Source organism: Castanea sativa, chromosome 11 (genome assembly GCF_040712315.1).
Source record: "Castanea sativa cultivar Marrone di Chiusa Pesio chromosome 11, ASM4071231v1".
Classification (NCBI taxonomy): domain Eukaryota; kingdom Viridiplantae; phylum Streptophyta; class Magnoliopsida; order Fagales; family Fagaceae; genus Castanea; species Castanea sativa.
The window spans coordinates 55,443,347-55,461,784 of record NC_134023.1 but is presented as its reverse complement, the minus strand read 5'-3'; the positions used below and the strand labels follow the sequence as shown (position 1 = coordinate 55,461,784).

Below are 18,438 nucleotides of genomic sequence, written 5' to 3'. Positions count from 1 at the left end.
AGATCACTTCCCGAAAAGGTACATTAGAAAAAGCCTGAAAGGCACGTCACTCGATATTTGAGAAGTCACATCACTCTGTTCTTAATAATTTACACTAAAAGTGACCCACTCGTCACGTGAGAAACTTTTTTTTGTAGTAGAAAAAATGAGCGGATTTTTATTATTGGTGTGTTTGGATAGAATTTATTATTAGTAATTAAAAATTGAAAATGAAAAATATTATAGTAAAATAATTTTTAAATATATGAATAGTATCGCATGGGATTCAGATCATACAGAGTTAAAGTGCTACTAAGGTAGATTTCGTTAAATCACAACATTTCTTTAATGATTTAATGGTTTAAATTCGTCACTGCAAGATTTCATTAATAATATTTTTAAAATAATAAAATAATGTTGTAAACAAAACAATTAAGATGATTGTTAATGAAATGCTGACATGGCAGAATCTAGACCATTAAATCATTAAAGAGTGGTTAGGATTTAATGAAATCTACTTGGTAGAGTACCCTAGGAACTCTAGAGGATCTGAATCCGCATGCATGATCTATTTTTAATAAAAATTTATTAAAAAAGTACGTGAACAGTACGCGCATAGTACGTGAATAGCATGTGCATAGTACGTGAACAGTGCATGTACAGAACGCGCACCGCATGTTTTGTCCCTGAAGCAGAAACAAAAAAAAGTGAGGAAAAAACGCAAAAAGCAAAACGCAGCAATTATATTTTATAACCAAATGCATACTAAGTTATATAGTCTATATTAGCCTGCAAAATAAAATATTAAAAAAAAGCTTTGGTTGAATATCTTCCATCTAAATTAAAAATTTTGAGATATTATTAATGGGTCCAGTTAATGTGTGTCTAAGGGCACACATTAAACCATTTATTTTTAAAAATATTTTATGAAAAATTGAAAATTTTTTACAACTTTTTCAATTCTCGATAAAGCTTTTTTCGAAAATAGTATAATATTGTATGCCTTTAAGATACACATTAGTAAAATCCAATATATCAAACCAGACCATAAGCAACATTGTTACTTTCCCTCCTATTATGAGAGTAATATAACTGAAAAAAATATCTAGAAATAAACTTAGCATCATACAACAAATTTGCATAGGAGACCATAGAAGAAGCATGGTCACCAAATTCCTTAATCACCATCTCAAAATCTCCTTCCAATATAGCATTTGTTATGCCAATCTCCAGAGAAAACTCGAGTGCACGGATAACTGCAAAAAAGGCCATGTGAGAATTTATATCACAAAAAAGGCTATCCAAATAAATTTTTGCCCCAATCAGCCATGAGAATTTAACCAAAGAAGATCAATCAAAGGAATTTAAATCATGAAAATGGATACCGAGGGAATTTACCCTTTAAAAAAAAAAACAAAATGATTTTGAGTTGCTTCAAATATTTTATTTATAGGTGCTATATATCATAGAAGTCCTTACTTCTTAGTAAGACAATTGTTTAATTTGTTTTCCAAAATTTTTTTTTTTAAAATTCCTATTGGTTTTGAGGGCGATTATCTTATTTGGTGAAAAAAAAAAAAAAAAAGAATGTCGGCATTCAATTAATTCAATCCCAACTGTGAGATTTTTCGTGATGCACGAATGTGCGATTCTGTAATATATGTCAGAATTCGATGCAAGCAATGGGGTACGTACTTTTGCATGTCTTTTTATGTCTTTAAAAGAGCACCAGTGTCGCAGGCAGGGACGGACCAGGTGGAGGACCAAGGAGCTTGGAACCCCCTGGGTCCAATTTTTTTTTTAGTTATAATATTTTTTTAGGTCCTTCCAAAACTTTAGGCCACTCTCTCGTAAGCTTAATTAGTCTCACCAAATAGTAATAATCTAACCAAAAAATTTAACAAAAATAATAAAAATATTCACGGCGATTGTATTTTAGAAAAAAAAAAAATTTTTATTTTACCACTAAAGAACCAAAAAAATTATGTGTTATTAGAGAAATTAAAACTAAATTTTTTGCAACTATAATAAATTGATATAAATACCAGTTGACTGTAATAAGTAGTTAAAAATAAAATACAATATTTTATTCAAATTATATCTCTTTCATCAATTAAAAAACTCAAATTCTTCCCCTTCCTTTATTATTTTAATGAATTTTTTATATTATTTTAAATGAAGTTATAAAAAAAAAACATTTGATATTGTGTGTATTGTAAAGTGAGGTACTAAAATAGATAAAGTAACTTTTTGAGATGTTCAAAGCTAAAATTTTTAGCACTACTAATGTGAATGCTCTAACTTCAATAAAATAAAATAAAAATCCCAGCCAGCCTAATATTAAAAAAAAGACATTATTTTATTTTTATTTGCCTTTGTTGGTAAATAATTGCATCTTAATATATTTAGAAACAATAATTTAAAGTATTTATACTTTTTTTAATACTATATGGAGGTTTTTGTTTTTTTTTTTTACTCTGCCCCGCTAGCTTAAATTCCTTAGTCCGTCGTTGTAGCAGGCTTATCAAAACAACAATCAACACAAACTCTCAGTTCACAGTTCCCTTAGCAGAGAGAGAGAGGGAGAGAGAGAGAGAGAGAGAGAGAGAGCGAGAGGTTTATCAGAACAGCAATCAACACAAACTCTCAGTTCACATTTCCCTTAGCGGGAAGAGAGAGAGAGAGAGAGCCATGGCTGCACTCAGTTCTACAAAACCCGACGACCACCAGGTAGTCTCTGCAACTAGAGTCTTGCTTCACTTATCAATCATATCTGTTAATATTGGTTTCACGCTTCTTCATAACGGAACAGAGTATTATTAGTTGTTTCATGTCATTTTTATTTTTTTTTAAATATTTACAGGAGGTGGCAGTGTGGCACACACATATATATTATCTTACAATAAATCATTAATTATTATTATTTTTTAAATAATTTCCAGGGATAGCATAGTTGCATTGATTTATATATATATATTTTAAATTTTATGGTTAAAGATAGTTATCGTTTGATTTATTTTTTATGATGCTATTAAACATTGAAAAACACGGCAAATTATCTTTAAACAAAATTTTCCATCTTAACAGTCGAAAGACAAAGTTTAGCTACAATATCTTTACACAAGATAACTAAACGAAGGACAAACTTTGTCCTTTCTCAATATCTTATTTATCTGCAATATTGAGGAATGACAAAGTTTAGCTACCAAATTTATTGTAACTTTAGGTTATAACCTTACTCAATATATTTTATTGTGAGTAAATTTTGACAAATTCACTATTGAATTACATCTTTTTTTTTTATATCTTCCATGTTTGCAAAATTTCTAAAAAATTAAAGATTAATAGTTATGTCATCAAAAAATTGTTTAAATTGCAAGTTTTGGTAGTTTAAATTATGTATAAAATATAAACTTTAGGCTACAACCTTACTCAATATCTTTTTATTGTGAGTGAATTTTGACAAATCCACTATTGGATTACATCTTTTTCTTATATCTTCCATGTTTGCAAAATTTCTAAAAAATTAAAGATCAATAGTTATATCATCAACAAATTGTTTAAATTGCAAGTTTTGGTAGTTTAAAATTATGTATAAAATATAAACTTATAGATCATATAGTAAATAATATCTGATTGCTACAAAATTTGACATGTATGTTAAGAGCGTTAAGAATATACAATTCAAAAGTTAGATTTTCAAAATATATAGTAATGTGTATTTTATTAAGGTTGTAGCTTTAAACTACAACTAATTTTGTGGCTAAATTTTTTCTGCTTATAAATTATCATAAGCAAAACTATGTAAATAAACAACCGAAAATAAGTAATTTCAAAACAGACATGCCATTTGGATGCTTGAATAAATTACCTTTAAATTTGCAATAATGGCAGGAATTATCATTAGCAGAAGAACTAAGAAGATCGTGGCCAATTTATGCAGTGGAGACATCGTAAAGTGCATTGTGTTTGGTCGTTTTCAGTTACTTATATATATTCCTTTCTTGCTTGACAGATTTTGGTTGAGGAGAAGTTGTCTGCAAGAATATTGACATTGAATAGACCTAAGCAACTGAATGCCCTTTTATTTCAAATGGTATCATACCTAACTTATTGAATACTTTTGATGTGTATTACATTCTTGCATTCTCTTTTATAGTATACAACCGCGTTATGGTATCAAATGCCTCAGTTATCTTATGTTTCTAAATTGATATATATATAAATGAAATGAAATGTGATGGCAGGGTGCAAAGCTATGTCTGCTATATGTGATGTTGTTTCCTTGTTTCAAAATGGATGGACTCAATAATCTATTGAGTATAATTATTGGAATATGGATGATTTCTTATTTATGTTTCTTTTGTTACATTTTGTAAAGTCAATCACAATTTTACTTGGGGAAGTGTTGGAAATAAAAAAGAGATAATACCTGAATTTTCCTTAGAAATTACACAATTTGATTTTACCAAAAGGAGGTGGCAGAGATGGGGCGTGAACCAAGTCACTGTCTTGAAACAAATCGTGCCGTCTACAGTATATCTGATGTAGTTAAACAAATAGTTTCTGCACGTTGTCTCCAGGATATAACAACCCAACTACCTTTGCTAATTATCCTTGCGAGTCTATACTACTCGTAGGATCTAAGCTCTCTATAGTATTTTCTTTTCCCTGATAATTTTGTAAAAGATAAAATATTTTTGTGAGTAATAAGAACCAATAGATGGTAAGTGTTTTGGAAAAAAAAAATTGTTTTTGAAAAGTTTGCAGCTTTGTAATTCAAAAATAAAAATATGTGTCTGAAACTTTTATTTCTTTCCATATATATATACCCAGACATGTTGCTTGTCCTTAGCCAAAAAATAAAAATGTTTGCTATCTTTAAAACTTTAAATGGCCATAAAATTATTGAAATCAATGTCTGATCAATAGCTTTCTTTATATATATATATATATATATATATATATATATATATATATATATATATATATATATATATATATATATAAACCGGTCAAAACTTTTTTTTCTCAAAATTTGTACGTTGAGGTAAGTTAATAGACAAAACAAGTTTGTCTTTTAGTGTCAAGATGCCATTAAAAACAAAATAACAGCCCCTACGTGGCTATTCTTTAAATACCAAATAATACTTTCCTTTGAAACTTTGAGTCTTTGACTATACAAAATAATTACAACCAAGAATGGAAAGTACTATATAATGCTATAACCCATCAACGGTAAATTATATAAATATATAGTTGTACAATATTTGATACTTTCTATCTATAACGTTACTATTAAATATATTAAAAGAAGTGTTTTAAAGAAAAAGTTTATAAAGGAAAGTATGCTAAAAGCTGACAATATATGGTATTAAAATTCACATTAATTTTCAGAGATTTCCTAATTAAAACCATTGACAATAGCTATTCAAATTTTGAATTATATTTGAATTTTTAAAAATTTAGCAATTAACGTACCTGACATTAAGGGATAATTGATTTTCTCAACCCACATAAATGAGTATTAAAATAAATATGATATTTTTTTTATATAAAAATATCCAACAGGAAGTTTTTGCCATTTCCAGATCTTGTTATGTGGTTTCTTGCATTCCATTTGCCAGTCATGATATTCTGCTTTGTGTAAGATAATATTGTGCATACTTATATCAATACTGCAATACTTATGCATGTATGTGATAATGCAAATGAAGTAACCAATTGGCTATAACATTTTATCCGGAACTTGTGTTTCATGCAAAATTCTAGATTTCTCGGCTATTGGAACTTTTCATTGCATATGAGGAGGATTCTAATGTGAAGTTGGTAATTGTCAAGGTATGTCCATTCTTAAGAGACAATCTTCATATCTTACCTTCAAATTGCATTGGAAATAAATCAGAAAGAAAGTCATATCTCTCTGACACTTTATTTTGGCTCATCATTGCAAATGTGTGTGTGGGTACATGGCAGTGGATGTTACATTTAATTTTCTTAATTCAGGTAGTGCTAATGAATCATTGTGATTGTTATTTTGTTATGCATGTTGTATGGATTTTGTTGTCAAATTAACCCTTAGTTATTTATGTTGGTTCTAAAGCAACCTTCTTAAGGTTGTTAACTTGTAAACTTCATCTAGTTTAATTGTAAATTTACTTAGTATAGCTAGTAAAGGTTGTTCATATGGAGGAGTCTCAAGAAATTGTCTTGTGCATATATGATAGATAGGCATTTTAATTTGTTTAACTAAAGCTTAAAAGTAAAGAATTAGGAATGCTTTCTATTGTTTCAGCCTTGCAGAGAATGCAAACTGATTGCATGTCCACTATGGTCATTTTTTTAGGGAAAGGGAAGAGCATTTTGTGCTGGAGGTGATGTTGCAGCAGCAATTCGGGATATTAATGAAGGTATAGGCTCTTTTTATTGCTCGTTGGACCACCATCAACATCTAGATTATTCATGACCTACCATCACAGATAAGATTCAACTGCTAATGTGGAGTCTTTCAGCCATCTAAAGATACTCAACTTATGCGAATTTCAAGGACGTCAGTGCTAATCCTGTAATACTCCCCTCCCCCACCCCCCCCCCCCCCAAATATTTGTCTGTATTAGGTACCTGGAGATTAGGTGCAAAATTTTATTGGAAGCAGTTCACCTTAAATTACATTTTGGCAACTTATCGTAAACCCCAGGTGACCCCGTTCACTATGAATTGTAAATTTTCATTATCTTTTATTTATATTAACTCTTGACAGTGGAGGCATTCTTGGTCAAGTAAGTTTCATGTATATATTCTTTCTTACTGTTAGCATGCAAATATTGTTGAAGGTTTCAATCCTTAATGGAGTTGTCATGGGAGGTGGGGCAGGGGCATCAATACATGGTAGATTCCGGGTTGCAACAGAAAATTCGGTATTTATCTCCCTTTATCTCCAGTTTTAAGTCTAGGTGATTATGAATTACACACTTTCCTGAGATTTTATACAACAGTAATGTATTTCCATTATTTTATCCCATTCAATTGATGATGGTCAGTTTGAATGTCCAAAGCAGGGAATTGAATATGGTTTATCTCATAGTTCACTACTTCCTCTCTCCCCCACCCCCTTTATTTTTTTTAGAGATATATTAGCCCAAGGCTAATCCTATTTTGTGTTCAAGCCAAGCCTCTGTGTTGCAAATGTTCTTCTTTAATTAATACGTATAGTATGTGGTTCTCAAAAAAAAAAAAAAAAAAAACGTATAGTACGTAGCAGGTACAATAGTTGCTAAATTTGGCTTGGAACCTTGTAGTTCAACCGCCACCACTTAGTGTTTCCAATGGAGACATTTTGAGTCAAATAAAAATGAAAAAGATGCTAAACTTACCTTGTTACAAAACCTCTTATATTTCTTTTTTGGGTCCTCAAATAATCTTAATGCTTCCTGTATCAATAAGAAAAGAAGAAGAAGAAGAAGAATTGTATTGTGTTAAACCTGATCAAGCAAAAAAAGCTGATACTGTCCACTATCATCACTTGTGTTTTGAACTCCTTAAAAGGTTCTTAAATTTGGTTTTAGGTCACCCCTCTTTGGTCTGCGTACACTAAATTGCAGTGTCCTAATGACTCCAGGCACTTGGGGCTAGCCATTCTATACCATATTTATGTGCGAGAAGTTGTCAGATGATGCTCAAGTTCAAATGGTCCATAAATGACTTAGCCTTTCCTTGGGAAGTGGCAATTAGAATTTCATTTTGAATGCATTGGCAATTATGGTGCCATGTGTTCCATATGGATACATAAGCTGTATTTAATTTTCAATGGAATGACCACTTGTTGCAGCTTAATCTTTGCTATGACTTAAGTTTCTGTTTTTCTTTCCCCTTTTCTTCTTCAATGCTATATTATTCATTTGTCTTAAAGTGGTATGTAATTTTGGTTCCATATGGATACATGAGACGTATTTACATATAAAAAGAAGGATTGAACTGCTCTCCTTTTTTATTCTATTTTTTTGAGCAGTATTGTTTTAATTTAGTAGTTCTAATTTCTTGACTGTGATCATAACAGAACTAAAGCACCAAATAACATCAAAACTTCAAAACAAGTGTGCTGGGAAATATTAGTACCAAACAAGTGACCTCTTGGAAAGTCCTAGTGTTAACATTCATTAAAAAAAAAAAAAAAATTTGTAGATCTTGGTTTCTTGGTTAACATGCATTTTGATAATGGTCTTGTTGCAGGTCTTTGCAATGCCAGAAACAGCTTTGGGACTCTTCCCAGATGTGGGTGCCTCTTATTTCTTGTCAAGACTCCCTGGATTCTTTGGTAATGGCAATTACATCATTGACCCACATAGTAAATCTTTGGATACCAAATCTTTCCTTAAAAACGGGTGAAGTTCATTTTTTTTCCGTAGTTTGTAGGACTTTGGTTGGTATATTTCTTTAGCATTAAATTTTCTTGAGTAGTTCAATTCTTATTTGTAGGTTTTAAAGTATATCACTGACTGAGACTATTGCAAACTAGCAGTATTGGTGAGAGCATTATATGTGCTTGTTATCATGATATGGGACAAGTGACCGATAGAGGTGCATAATCTGCAAGTTGGAAGACTCATTGGGATTAAGTTGTCAGTTTGTAAAGCTCAAGCTATAAATTCCTAGCACAGAAATGAAGGAGAAAAAAATTGGGGACGGAAGTAGTTAAGAACAAACCAAATCTTAGAATGAACCTAGGCAATGGAGAACAAATCATAATGGGTGTTGGTTCTTTGTACCATGCAATCTATCTACTAGAAAACTTAAAGTTTTATTAATTCTTCAAAAATTATGAACAGATTACTAGGTATTTTGACTTGCAATTCTGTTGTTGTCACCAATGATTTCTACTAGTGATTTTCTATTTCTTAAATTTTCCTTGCGCTAACTTCTGGCAGTCTCTCTGCTCAAGGAAAATTTCCAATGTTTGTGCTACATCATATATATTTGTTTCTTTCTATACATATATTTTCTATGTTTTATTTTATTAGTTCATATTTTTAGATTTATTTATTACATAAAAGTTGGAATTATAACAATTTTATGTTTCTTTGTACCAAAGCTTAAAAGTGTTCAGAAGTGGTCTTCTCTTTTTTTTGCATTGTTTTGTTATTATAATGGTCTTTGTTTGTAACTCCCCTCCCATTTCCCATCTTCTACTTGTTATAATTTTAAATCTTTGGCAGGAGAATATCTTGGTCTTACGGGCACTAGGTTGGATGGTGCTGAAATGCTTGTATGTGGTCTTGCAACTCACTTTGTCCCCTCTGAGGTAGTATTTCATTCTACTTTTATTATTTGATTTTAGGCATAGTGCTCAAAATTCCAATGAAGGAAAAAGATACATCTTGTGTGGTTGATGAATAGTTGGAAGTAGTAACATGCATAAGCATGGTTTTAGTGCACATTATGAATTATTGTATATTTTTTGAAAGACTTGTTTTTTCCATTCCCAACATGGTTTAAACTGAAAGGCAAAGTAGTGGAGTAGACGGGAGGAGCATACATAGCTCGTTTGATTTGAAGAAAGAGGGAAATTATGGTAAAAACAGAAATTGAAAGGAGGAAATAATTATATAGTTCAATAGTACAAATTAGACCATTAGACCAACCCTTGGGGTTAAGTCTAAAATATTTATCCTCATGCCATTAAGATGAAACGCTATGCAAGTGTAGTCATCACCATGATTTTTATCTGCCAAAATTTTTATTTTTAATTTTGTAATACATTGCCATTTGAATTCCTTATGTGATTTTACTTATTGGCCAGAGATTGTCTTTGTTGGAAGAAGCACTGTGCAAGGTAGATTCAAGTGATCCAGCCATAATCTCTGCAGTTATTAATGAGTACTCAAAGCAACCTTATATAAAAGAGAAAAGTGCATATCACAGGTTATTTTTGCATTCATAATTATAAAGATTATACTACTTGTCTAATTAAATGGCTTCTACAGTTTTTATTCATTAAAGTGTATTCTATGTATGCCAAGAATTTTTAATACTTACCATGTCAAGGATAATCAATCATGAAATAAACTTCTCTCAATGAACACACATATGAAAAAGCTCTGTTAGTTTATTAGCTAGCTATATGAATCATCTTAACATACAGTGATAAATGAACTACATCTCACAGATTGAGTGCTAGAAGGCTCTATCAGAGTTGATTTTGTATTAAAGAACTAATGTTTTCATTTTCCAAAATGCAAACATATCTTTCTGTCATCCAAGATCCTCAAATATATTTTTATATATTTTTTTAATCTTTTCTCAATAAACTCGAAATCCTTATGTTTTTTCGGGGTCACTTGGCTTCAGATTGAATGTCATTGATAGGTGCTTTTCTCGAAGAACAGTGGAAGAAATTATATCTGCCCTAGTAAGTTCAATGATATTGAATTTTATACATGATGAGAATATTAATTTGTTGTCCTCTTTGTCAGATGTCTTCGAAAAGTTTGCTAGTGCTTTGAGTAATATTCTTTTATTTTTGGTGTTTACATGTTTACCACTTACGCGACCATGATCTTGTGCTGGAAATTTTAGGAGAGAGTGGCCTTGAATAAGAAGGATGATTGGATCTCTAAAACAATCCAGTCATTGAAGAGAGCATCACCCACAAGCCTCAAAATTTCTCTGAGATCGGTAAGGGAGCAGCAAGCCTTAATGCTGCCATTTCAGTCAGCATTTAACTGCTTAAGAATGATTGACTTGTGGTTAAGATATTCATGACATCTTCTGTTGAAATTTATCTCTGTAGGATTTTCGTTATGTGCTCTAATCATGTGTGGCTATAGATATCTCTTTTTCTTTCCCTAGCAGAAGTATCATTTATTCCAGTTTCTGAAGGTTGACAAATGACAACTGAAAATAGTGTCCTTTTTCAAGGCATTTTTATAAGGCATTTTTATTGGACACTAAAATGTTTGAAGTGCCTATATGTCAGATGCAACATTGACTCTTGTCAGCAAGTGTTATGCTTTCAATGACCAGCCGTTATACATGTAACTACCTCTTAATAACCTAAGGAATGAACAAAATTGAATGCTCTAATAAATTAGGTGTTTTCGTTTCTCTCTAGACCAATCAATTAAAAAAAAAAAAAGAAGATAAGGCTTCATTTCTGAGTAGTATGAAATTGGCTTGATGCCTAGATACACATCTGCACCTAGCACATGCTACTCTGTCCTTGTGAATTGTGACATAGGTTGGTATAGGTCCATTGGAGAACAGTTGAGTTAAACATTTTTAGCCACTGTGAAGAGGCGATTATGGTAGAATTTGAAGGAGCATCCAAAAATGTATAGAGAATTAAGTTGGATCCAAAGAAAGAGAATGTCCTGCTATTATAAAATGTAGTACAAAATTTTTTATCACTATGTGCAAGAAAGCATATTTTATATCTCTCACAATTTTCTCTTACTCTCTCTATTTTTCTCTTCTCTTTTGCTTGCTCTCACTCACGCAGTTCTTCAAAAACTGCATTGCCCTCAGTCTCCTTGTTGGGACTTCTCTTTCTCTGCTCCCCTAATCCAAATGGCCGAATGGCCTTTCCCTTTTATTTCTTTGACCTTTTCTTCTTTTCTTCCTTTCACACTCTTCACATCAAATCACCATAAATTCAAGCCACTTACTTTGACTTCGCTTCAACCAAAATCTTTCTTCAGCTCCCTTGGCCGAATGGCCTTGCTTATTTCTTTTCTTTTTCCTTCAGCGTGTTCAATACTCTTTGGTTCACTTCTCATTAAGAGAAGTCAAACTTCTCACAAGTCATGGTGTGACATGCTCATTAAATGAGCTCTTGAAAAAGCATGTGGGTTGGACCATGGTGCAGTGCACCCAACAATCTCAACTGTGGAGTTTTCTCAAAAATTTTGACTGCATTGAACTTTTTCTTACAAGTCCTCACATGAGTTCTGTACATGCCACAACAAGCACGCCCTCGAGCAATAACTAATAATCCTTTACAAAGTTTCCATCTTCCATTGCCAAGATTGTTACTATAACCCGCTTGATCCAAAGCCAATGTAGACAACACATTCATCCTTAAATCTGGAACATGCCGCACATTCTTCAGTATCAATGTGCAACCAACATTGGCCTTGATGCACACATCACCAATTCCCACAATTTTTGAGTAACTGGAGTTACCCATCTTCACAACACCAAAGTTGCCTGCTTTGTACGTGGTGAACAACCTTTTCGTGGGGATAACATGGTGGGAAGCTACTGAATCAACAACCCACTCAACATCATTTTTAGCAACATGCTCACATTTTTGCTCTTCAAGAGAAAGCATCAAAACATCCTCATGAAATACAACTACTGCAGTTTTCTTCTCATCATCATTCTTTTCATCTTTCTCTTCAGTTTGTTCTTTATTCCAATGCCAACAATTTCTTTTTATGTGGCCCTTTTTCCCACAATGGAAACATTCTCTCATCTCTTTAAACTGAGATCTACCTTTTGACTGTGACCTGTCATTGGATTTGGCCCGATCATCAAGCTCTCTGCTTCTATTTCTACCCTTGTTCTCCATAACAAGAGCTTAATCTTGTGCATTGTTTGTACCAGCATCTCTTATGCGAACCTCCTCACTTAGAATCAAATCTTGAATATCATCAAATTTGAATTTGCTCTTCCCTGCAAAATTGTTCACTGCCATTCTCATGGCCTCCCAACTGTTTGGCAAAGAAGCCAAAACAATTAATGCGCGGATCTCATCGTCAAAATCAATCTCCACAGACGACAATTGATTTGTGATGGTGTTAAACTCATTCAGATGCTGAGCCACAGGAGTACCGTCCACCATCTTCAGATTAAACAACTTCTTCATCAGATGCACCTTATTGTTAGCCGAAGGCTTTTCATACATACTAGACAAAGCCTTCATCAGATCCACTGTGGTCTTTTCCTTCATAACGTTGTGTGCAACTAATCTTGTCAGAGTTAACCGTATAACTCCTAGCACTTGTCTATCAAGAAAGCTCCATTCTTCTTCTTCCATACTATCTGGTTTTCTTCCATACTATCTGGTTTCCTTCCTAAAAGGGGAAGATGTAATTTCTTCCCATACAGATAATTTTTGTTCTGCATCTTCCAATAGCCAAAGTCTGTACCGTCAAACTTCTCGATTCCTGATGACTTTCCTTCTCCTCCGGCCATTGCTCCCAATCGAACCTACACTTTGATACCACTTGTTGGGAAAAATTCTATATAACTGTGAATAATTTCAGCAAGCACAGTGAAAACACAACCACACAATAACACAAAGATTTACGTGAAAACCCTTTCTTCTTGAAGGGAAAAACTACGGGACAAACTCCGAATAATTTCACTATATTAAATAGAGATTACAACACTTAGAGATACAATTTGAGTAAAGAAAAAAAACTCTCTTTCTCACTATATATCTCTCACAATTTTCTCTTACTCTCTCTATTTTTCTCTTCTCTTTTACTTGCTCTCACTCACGCAGTTCTTCAAAAACTGCATTGCCCTCAGTCTCCTTGTTGGGACTTCTCTTTCTCTGCTTCCCTAATCCAAATGGCCGAATGGCCTTTCCCTTTTATTTCTTTCACATTTTCTTCTTTTCTTCCTTTCACAGTCTTCACATCTAATCACCATAAATTCAAGCCACTTACTTTGACTTCGCTTCAACCAAAATCTTTCTTCAGCTCCCTTGGCCAAATGGCCTTGCTTGTTTCTTTTCTTTTTCCTTCAGTGTGTTCAACACTCTTTGGTTCACTTCTCATTAAGAGAAGTCAAACTTCTCACAAGTCATGGAGTGACATGCTCATTAAATGAGCTCTTGAAAAAGCATGTGGGCTGGACCATGGTGCAGTGCACCCAACAATCCCCTCTGTTGTATGGATACCACCATAATAGAAATATGATATTTAATTCCCTCAATAACTTTATAACTAAAGAAAAAACTAAGCAGCCATCCAATTTGACTAATCTTGTGAGATTGTTTTTACTTTCTAACGTTTATTCTCCTCTTGCAAACAGATTAGACAAGGACGGCTCCAAGGTGTTGGTCAATGTCTTGTTCGTGAGTATAGAATTGCTTGTCATGTCATGCAAGGAAAACTCAGCAAGGATCTCTTTGAGGTTTTAGCTTACTTAAATATTTATCTTCTCCTAATTTCTTCTGTTGACGATTATTTTGAGAATTTCCCTTTTTACTGTAGGGCTTCAGAGCCATACTATTGGATAAGGATAAGAACCCAAAGGTAGACATGCATCTTTTTCTATATCTTTGCCATTTAGATTTTTCAGTCTTAATAATTTTCATAAATATAGATTTTTGTTGGTTTATTTATCTTATTTCATCTTTGGTTTCCTATCTCTCCTAGTGGGAGCCCTCTAAATTGGAGCTTGTTAGTGACGATATGGTTGACTCATACTTCTCTATGATGGATGATGAAGACTGGGAAGATCTAAAGCTCCCTGCGAGATCTAATTTGCCTGCATATGCCATTGCAAAGCTTTAATGCATGAAGGTCAAAAATGGGGAAATTGTTGCACTTTTTAAATTATAATAAAAGGGATATCTACACATTTTGTGGAGACATATATGACCACAATGATATTCTCATTATCTTTGTGCTATTAGTCAATCCTTGTTAAAGGGTGCCAAGCTGATGTTATAATTATGGTATATAGAACACAAATTTCCAGCGTATGCTTCAAATTATTTTCTTTGGTAATCTTTGCAAGAATAGGAACCATCTTTGACATGATGGAAATGACTCTGACCCTTGACTCTTACTTTTTGTTTGTAAATCTTGGAAATAAGTTTAAATGCAGAATGACAGTTTGAGCAGAACATGTTCGAGAAAAGCTTAGATTGGTAATCAATTACCCAGATCGCGTTCTTTAGAATAAAAATTCTTGCCCCTTGACTGTGTTTTCAACAAACCATAAGAAATTTCCAGTCTTTCACCTCTTTATGTTCATCGACTCTTCTAAAGTTTCTGCAACATAGCTAATCAGTTCAACTTTTGAGTCATTTGATTTAGCATCAGGTAAATTTATGTAGTTTCTGGATGAGAATGATCTTCGACCAGAAATAAATGAGAAACTTCATTTATGACAATTGAGCCACAACCCGATGTCTTTCAAATACATTTTTTGTGCATAAGTTTTCTCTCTCTCTTCACTTCTTCCCACTTTCATAGATGTTTGAAAGAAAAACATAGATCCCGTCATTTTTTGGTTCAAGATTTAGCAAGTGTCTGGTTGTTTCCTCCCCTAAACTGATAAACAATCTACTGTGCAAAGCACAACCCCCCAGATTGCTCCATTTGATTCCATGAGCATTTTTTTGATAAAATCTATGGTTCCTCCAAAAGTCCTATAAAAGATCAATCATAGTGCTCCAACTTAGGGCTTATTCCATATTGTGGCCGTTGAAATGTTGCCTCCTTTCTTGAATCCCTTATCACCCCTGCATAGCTGAAAGCCAATAATAGTAAAAATAGTATAATACTCCAATGAAGCTGATATCATATGGCTGAATGCATGTCCTTATCATCAAACGGAATTGAGCCAAAGCCTTCTCACCGAGGCCATGAAGAGCAAGTACTTGGATCATATCATTCCAAGAGACATCTTTGGATATGTCATCAAATACTCCAAGAGCAATGTCTGTATCTCCACATTTAGAGTACATTTCAACTAGTGAATTCTTCAAACTTGTAGAATGCTCTAGTCTAAACCATCTTGATATATTTATGGATCCAACTCCCCAAATCTAAATCATCAAGTTGAGCACAGGCTGAAAGTGCTGCCAAATTGTAGATATGGTGCATATTTCAAAACAATGTAGATATAAGTGCATGTGTGTATGTAGAAAATGTGCATCTATCCCTCCAACAAGGGATAAAATTGGATGGAAATATGGATCTATACCACTTGCAAGGGATAGAAAAAGATGTGAATGGTGAGTCTCTCTCTTGCAAGAGATAGATGGAAGATCACCTACTACACTTGAAGTGTTGGAGGCTGCGTACTAGCTAGGAATTCAGGTGGTTGAAAAAGATTACACATTACGCAAGAATTTACATCAGAAAAGGGCTACTGAGTATGCAGGAATTTACATTAAAAAAGGGAATACTTGGTACATGAGAATTTACACCGGAAGGAACTTGCTATGATAGATATTATATCATGAAAAATGTCACTTGAATAGATTTACACCAAAATCACCATAGATGATAATCTACAGAAAAAAGACCAACCAAAGGAATTTACAGCCTAAAAAAGATGCTTTAAAGCATTCACATTAGTTTCAGTAAAATGGCATAAGACCCAAATATCATCAAATCAACCTCAATAAACACCCATATTAGACTATGTATCCATTGTGCAAAACGAGATTTTGTTATAGTGCATGTGTAAATATAATTAAGCATAGTTGCTTACGAAATTATTTTTCTTTGCTTTTCCCGATTGTGTAGGAAGAGAATGAAAGGTGTGAAGAGTGAGAAAAAAAAAATCAAGAAAAATTGACATTTTAATTATGAGTATTTTGAAAAATAATTAACTAAGTTTGTTTTTTTTTTTTTTTAATTCTTATTCTAAAATAGACTGTTGTTTTTTTGCAAAAATAGATGTAAATCCATTTTCATTTACTCAAAAAAAGAAAAAGAAAAAAAAGATTAGATTTAAAAAGTCTTATCGAGAGTTGCCATTTCTATTTATAGGCGATATCATGCACATTATGATATGCATCAACGTCGTGTTGTTGGCATGTGGAAACTGTACATGCACATTATGATTTATTGTATCTTTTTCAAAGGACTATTTTTTAAGGGCTTTTTTCGGGTGGTGAGGGTGGGGTTGGGGCTGAGAAGTAAATAGTGACGTACATTATACATACATATCTGTACTATACTTTTCTTTTTTGAATAGTGACTGAAATTTCGTTAAACAACAAAGAAACAGTACAGCCACCCCAAAAAAGCAAAAAGAATCAAAACAAAAGGAAAAAAACCAGCAACAATCTAGACCACAAGCAAGACCCTATAGCAACGTTCCCTCATATCTTAACAAAGCAATTATTAGGGGTGTGCAAAAAACCGAGGAACCGAAAAAATCACTTCAAACCAACCAAACCGATGCAAAAATTTCGGTTTGGTTTCGGTTTCAGTTTCGGTTTTTTATATAATAAAACCGAAAATTTCGGTTCGGTTGTTGGTGGCAAATTTTAATGCACCGAATAGACTGAATCGAACCGATATATATATATATATAACACTAAGACACGTTGGAGTTTGTAGCTTAGTGGTATGATGTTGCTTTAATGACTAAGTGTTCTATGGTCCGAGCCTTCGCCCCAACGTTTTTGGGTTTTTTAATTTTCTTAAACCATTAAAAGTTAAAACCCTAGCCTTTTATATTTATAAGCTCTGACCCTCCTACCATTTTCTTTCCAGCCGCCCCTCCACCATTTTTTTTCTCTCCCACCATTTTTTCTCGCCAAGTTTTTTCTAGTCGTCAACCTCACCTCCGACTCCTCCCCCATTGATCGCCCCAACCCCCTCCAATGCGCCGACCAATACTCCCTCTCACAAACGGCAACACATCCACTCTCCAGTCCCTCTCTTTCACGATCTCTACCTCTATCGCCGCCTCCCTACGCCGGCCTCATCAGAGTCCCTCTTGTTTGGATGGTTAGAAAATATATCCAAAAAAATACATAGACTATCACGCTGCTTCAGTGCTTCTTCTCCGTTCTCCTCTTTTTTTTCTTTTTTCTTTTTTTTTTTGTGTTTGCTACTTGCTTGGTGCTTCATGTTTGGGTGATTAGAAAATGTGGGAAAGCAAAGGAAATATATATATTTTCTTATTTTGGTATGTTATCTGATTATATACATGATTTTGATTTTGATTTTTTGTTTGCTTGGTGTTTGGGTGTTGAGAAAATGTGAGAAAGTAAAGAGAAATAGGGTTTTTTTTTTATCTGATCTGTTTAATTCTAAGAAATTGGAAATAACCGAAAACCGACCGAACTGAACCAATTGAAATCTAGTCAGTTTGGTGTCGGTGTTCCTCCCTTTCGGTTTGGTGTCGGTGCCAAATTTGGTAAAACCGAAATTTCGGTTCGGTGGAAAAATCGCACTTCAAACTGACCGAACCGAACCGATTACACCCCTAGAAATTATGTCTGGCTCTCTTCCTAACCAGCACATGGTATCCCTCCCTCTTTTTGCTTGCTGGGCTAATTCATGGGCTATTTTGTTGCCTGTTCTTCCAATGTGCTTGACTTTCACATCAGCAAAACTTCTCATTTTTTGCACAATTCCAGCTACAACATGGCCAACTGCACCTCTAACATCTTCTTGTTCAATTGCTTGGATTGTTTGAAGAGATTCTCCAACCATAAGAACCCGCTCTAGCCCAAGCTCTTTTGCCAGCACTAAGCCT

At 33.4% G+C, this 18,438-nt stretch overlaps 1 protein-coding gene across 1 annotated transcript; it reads left to right on the top strand.

Annotated features, from left to right (window-relative positions):
- The first annotated feature begins 2,485 nt into the window (after positions 1-2,485).
- Positions 2,486-14,701, top strand: LOC142615417 (3-hydroxyisobutyryl-CoA hydrolase 1-like). The gene is made up of 14 exons (XM_075788166.1): positions 2,486-2,709; positions 3,995-4,075; positions 5,752-5,820; positions 6,326-6,389; positions 6,597-6,676; positions 6,813-6,896; positions 8,209-8,293; positions 9,192-9,277; positions 9,776-9,897; positions 10,324-10,384; positions 10,552-10,650; positions 14,017-14,118; positions 14,199-14,240; positions 14,364-14,701. The coding sequence occupies exons 1-14, from the start codon at positions 2,671-2,673 to the stop codon at positions 14,499-14,501; spliced, it is 1,152 nt and encodes a 383-aa protein (XP_075644281.1). The 5' UTR covers positions 2,486-2,670; the 3' UTR covers positions 14,502-14,701.
- The last annotated feature ends 3,737 nt before the right edge of the window (positions 14,702-18,438 follow it).

Coding starts and splice junctions, on each gene's coding strand:
- LOC142615417 (XM_075788166.1), top strand. CDS start 2,671: ATGGCTGCACTCAGTTCTACAAAACCCGACGACCACCAG. Junction 5,821..6,325: donor TGAAGTTGGTAATTGTCAAG/GTATGTCCATTC, acceptor TCATTTTTTTAG/GGAAAGGGAAGAGCATTTTG. Junction 9,278..9,775: donor CTCACTTTGTCCCCTCTGAG/GTAGTATTTCAT, acceptor CTTATTGGCCAG/AGATTGTCTTTGTTGGAAGA.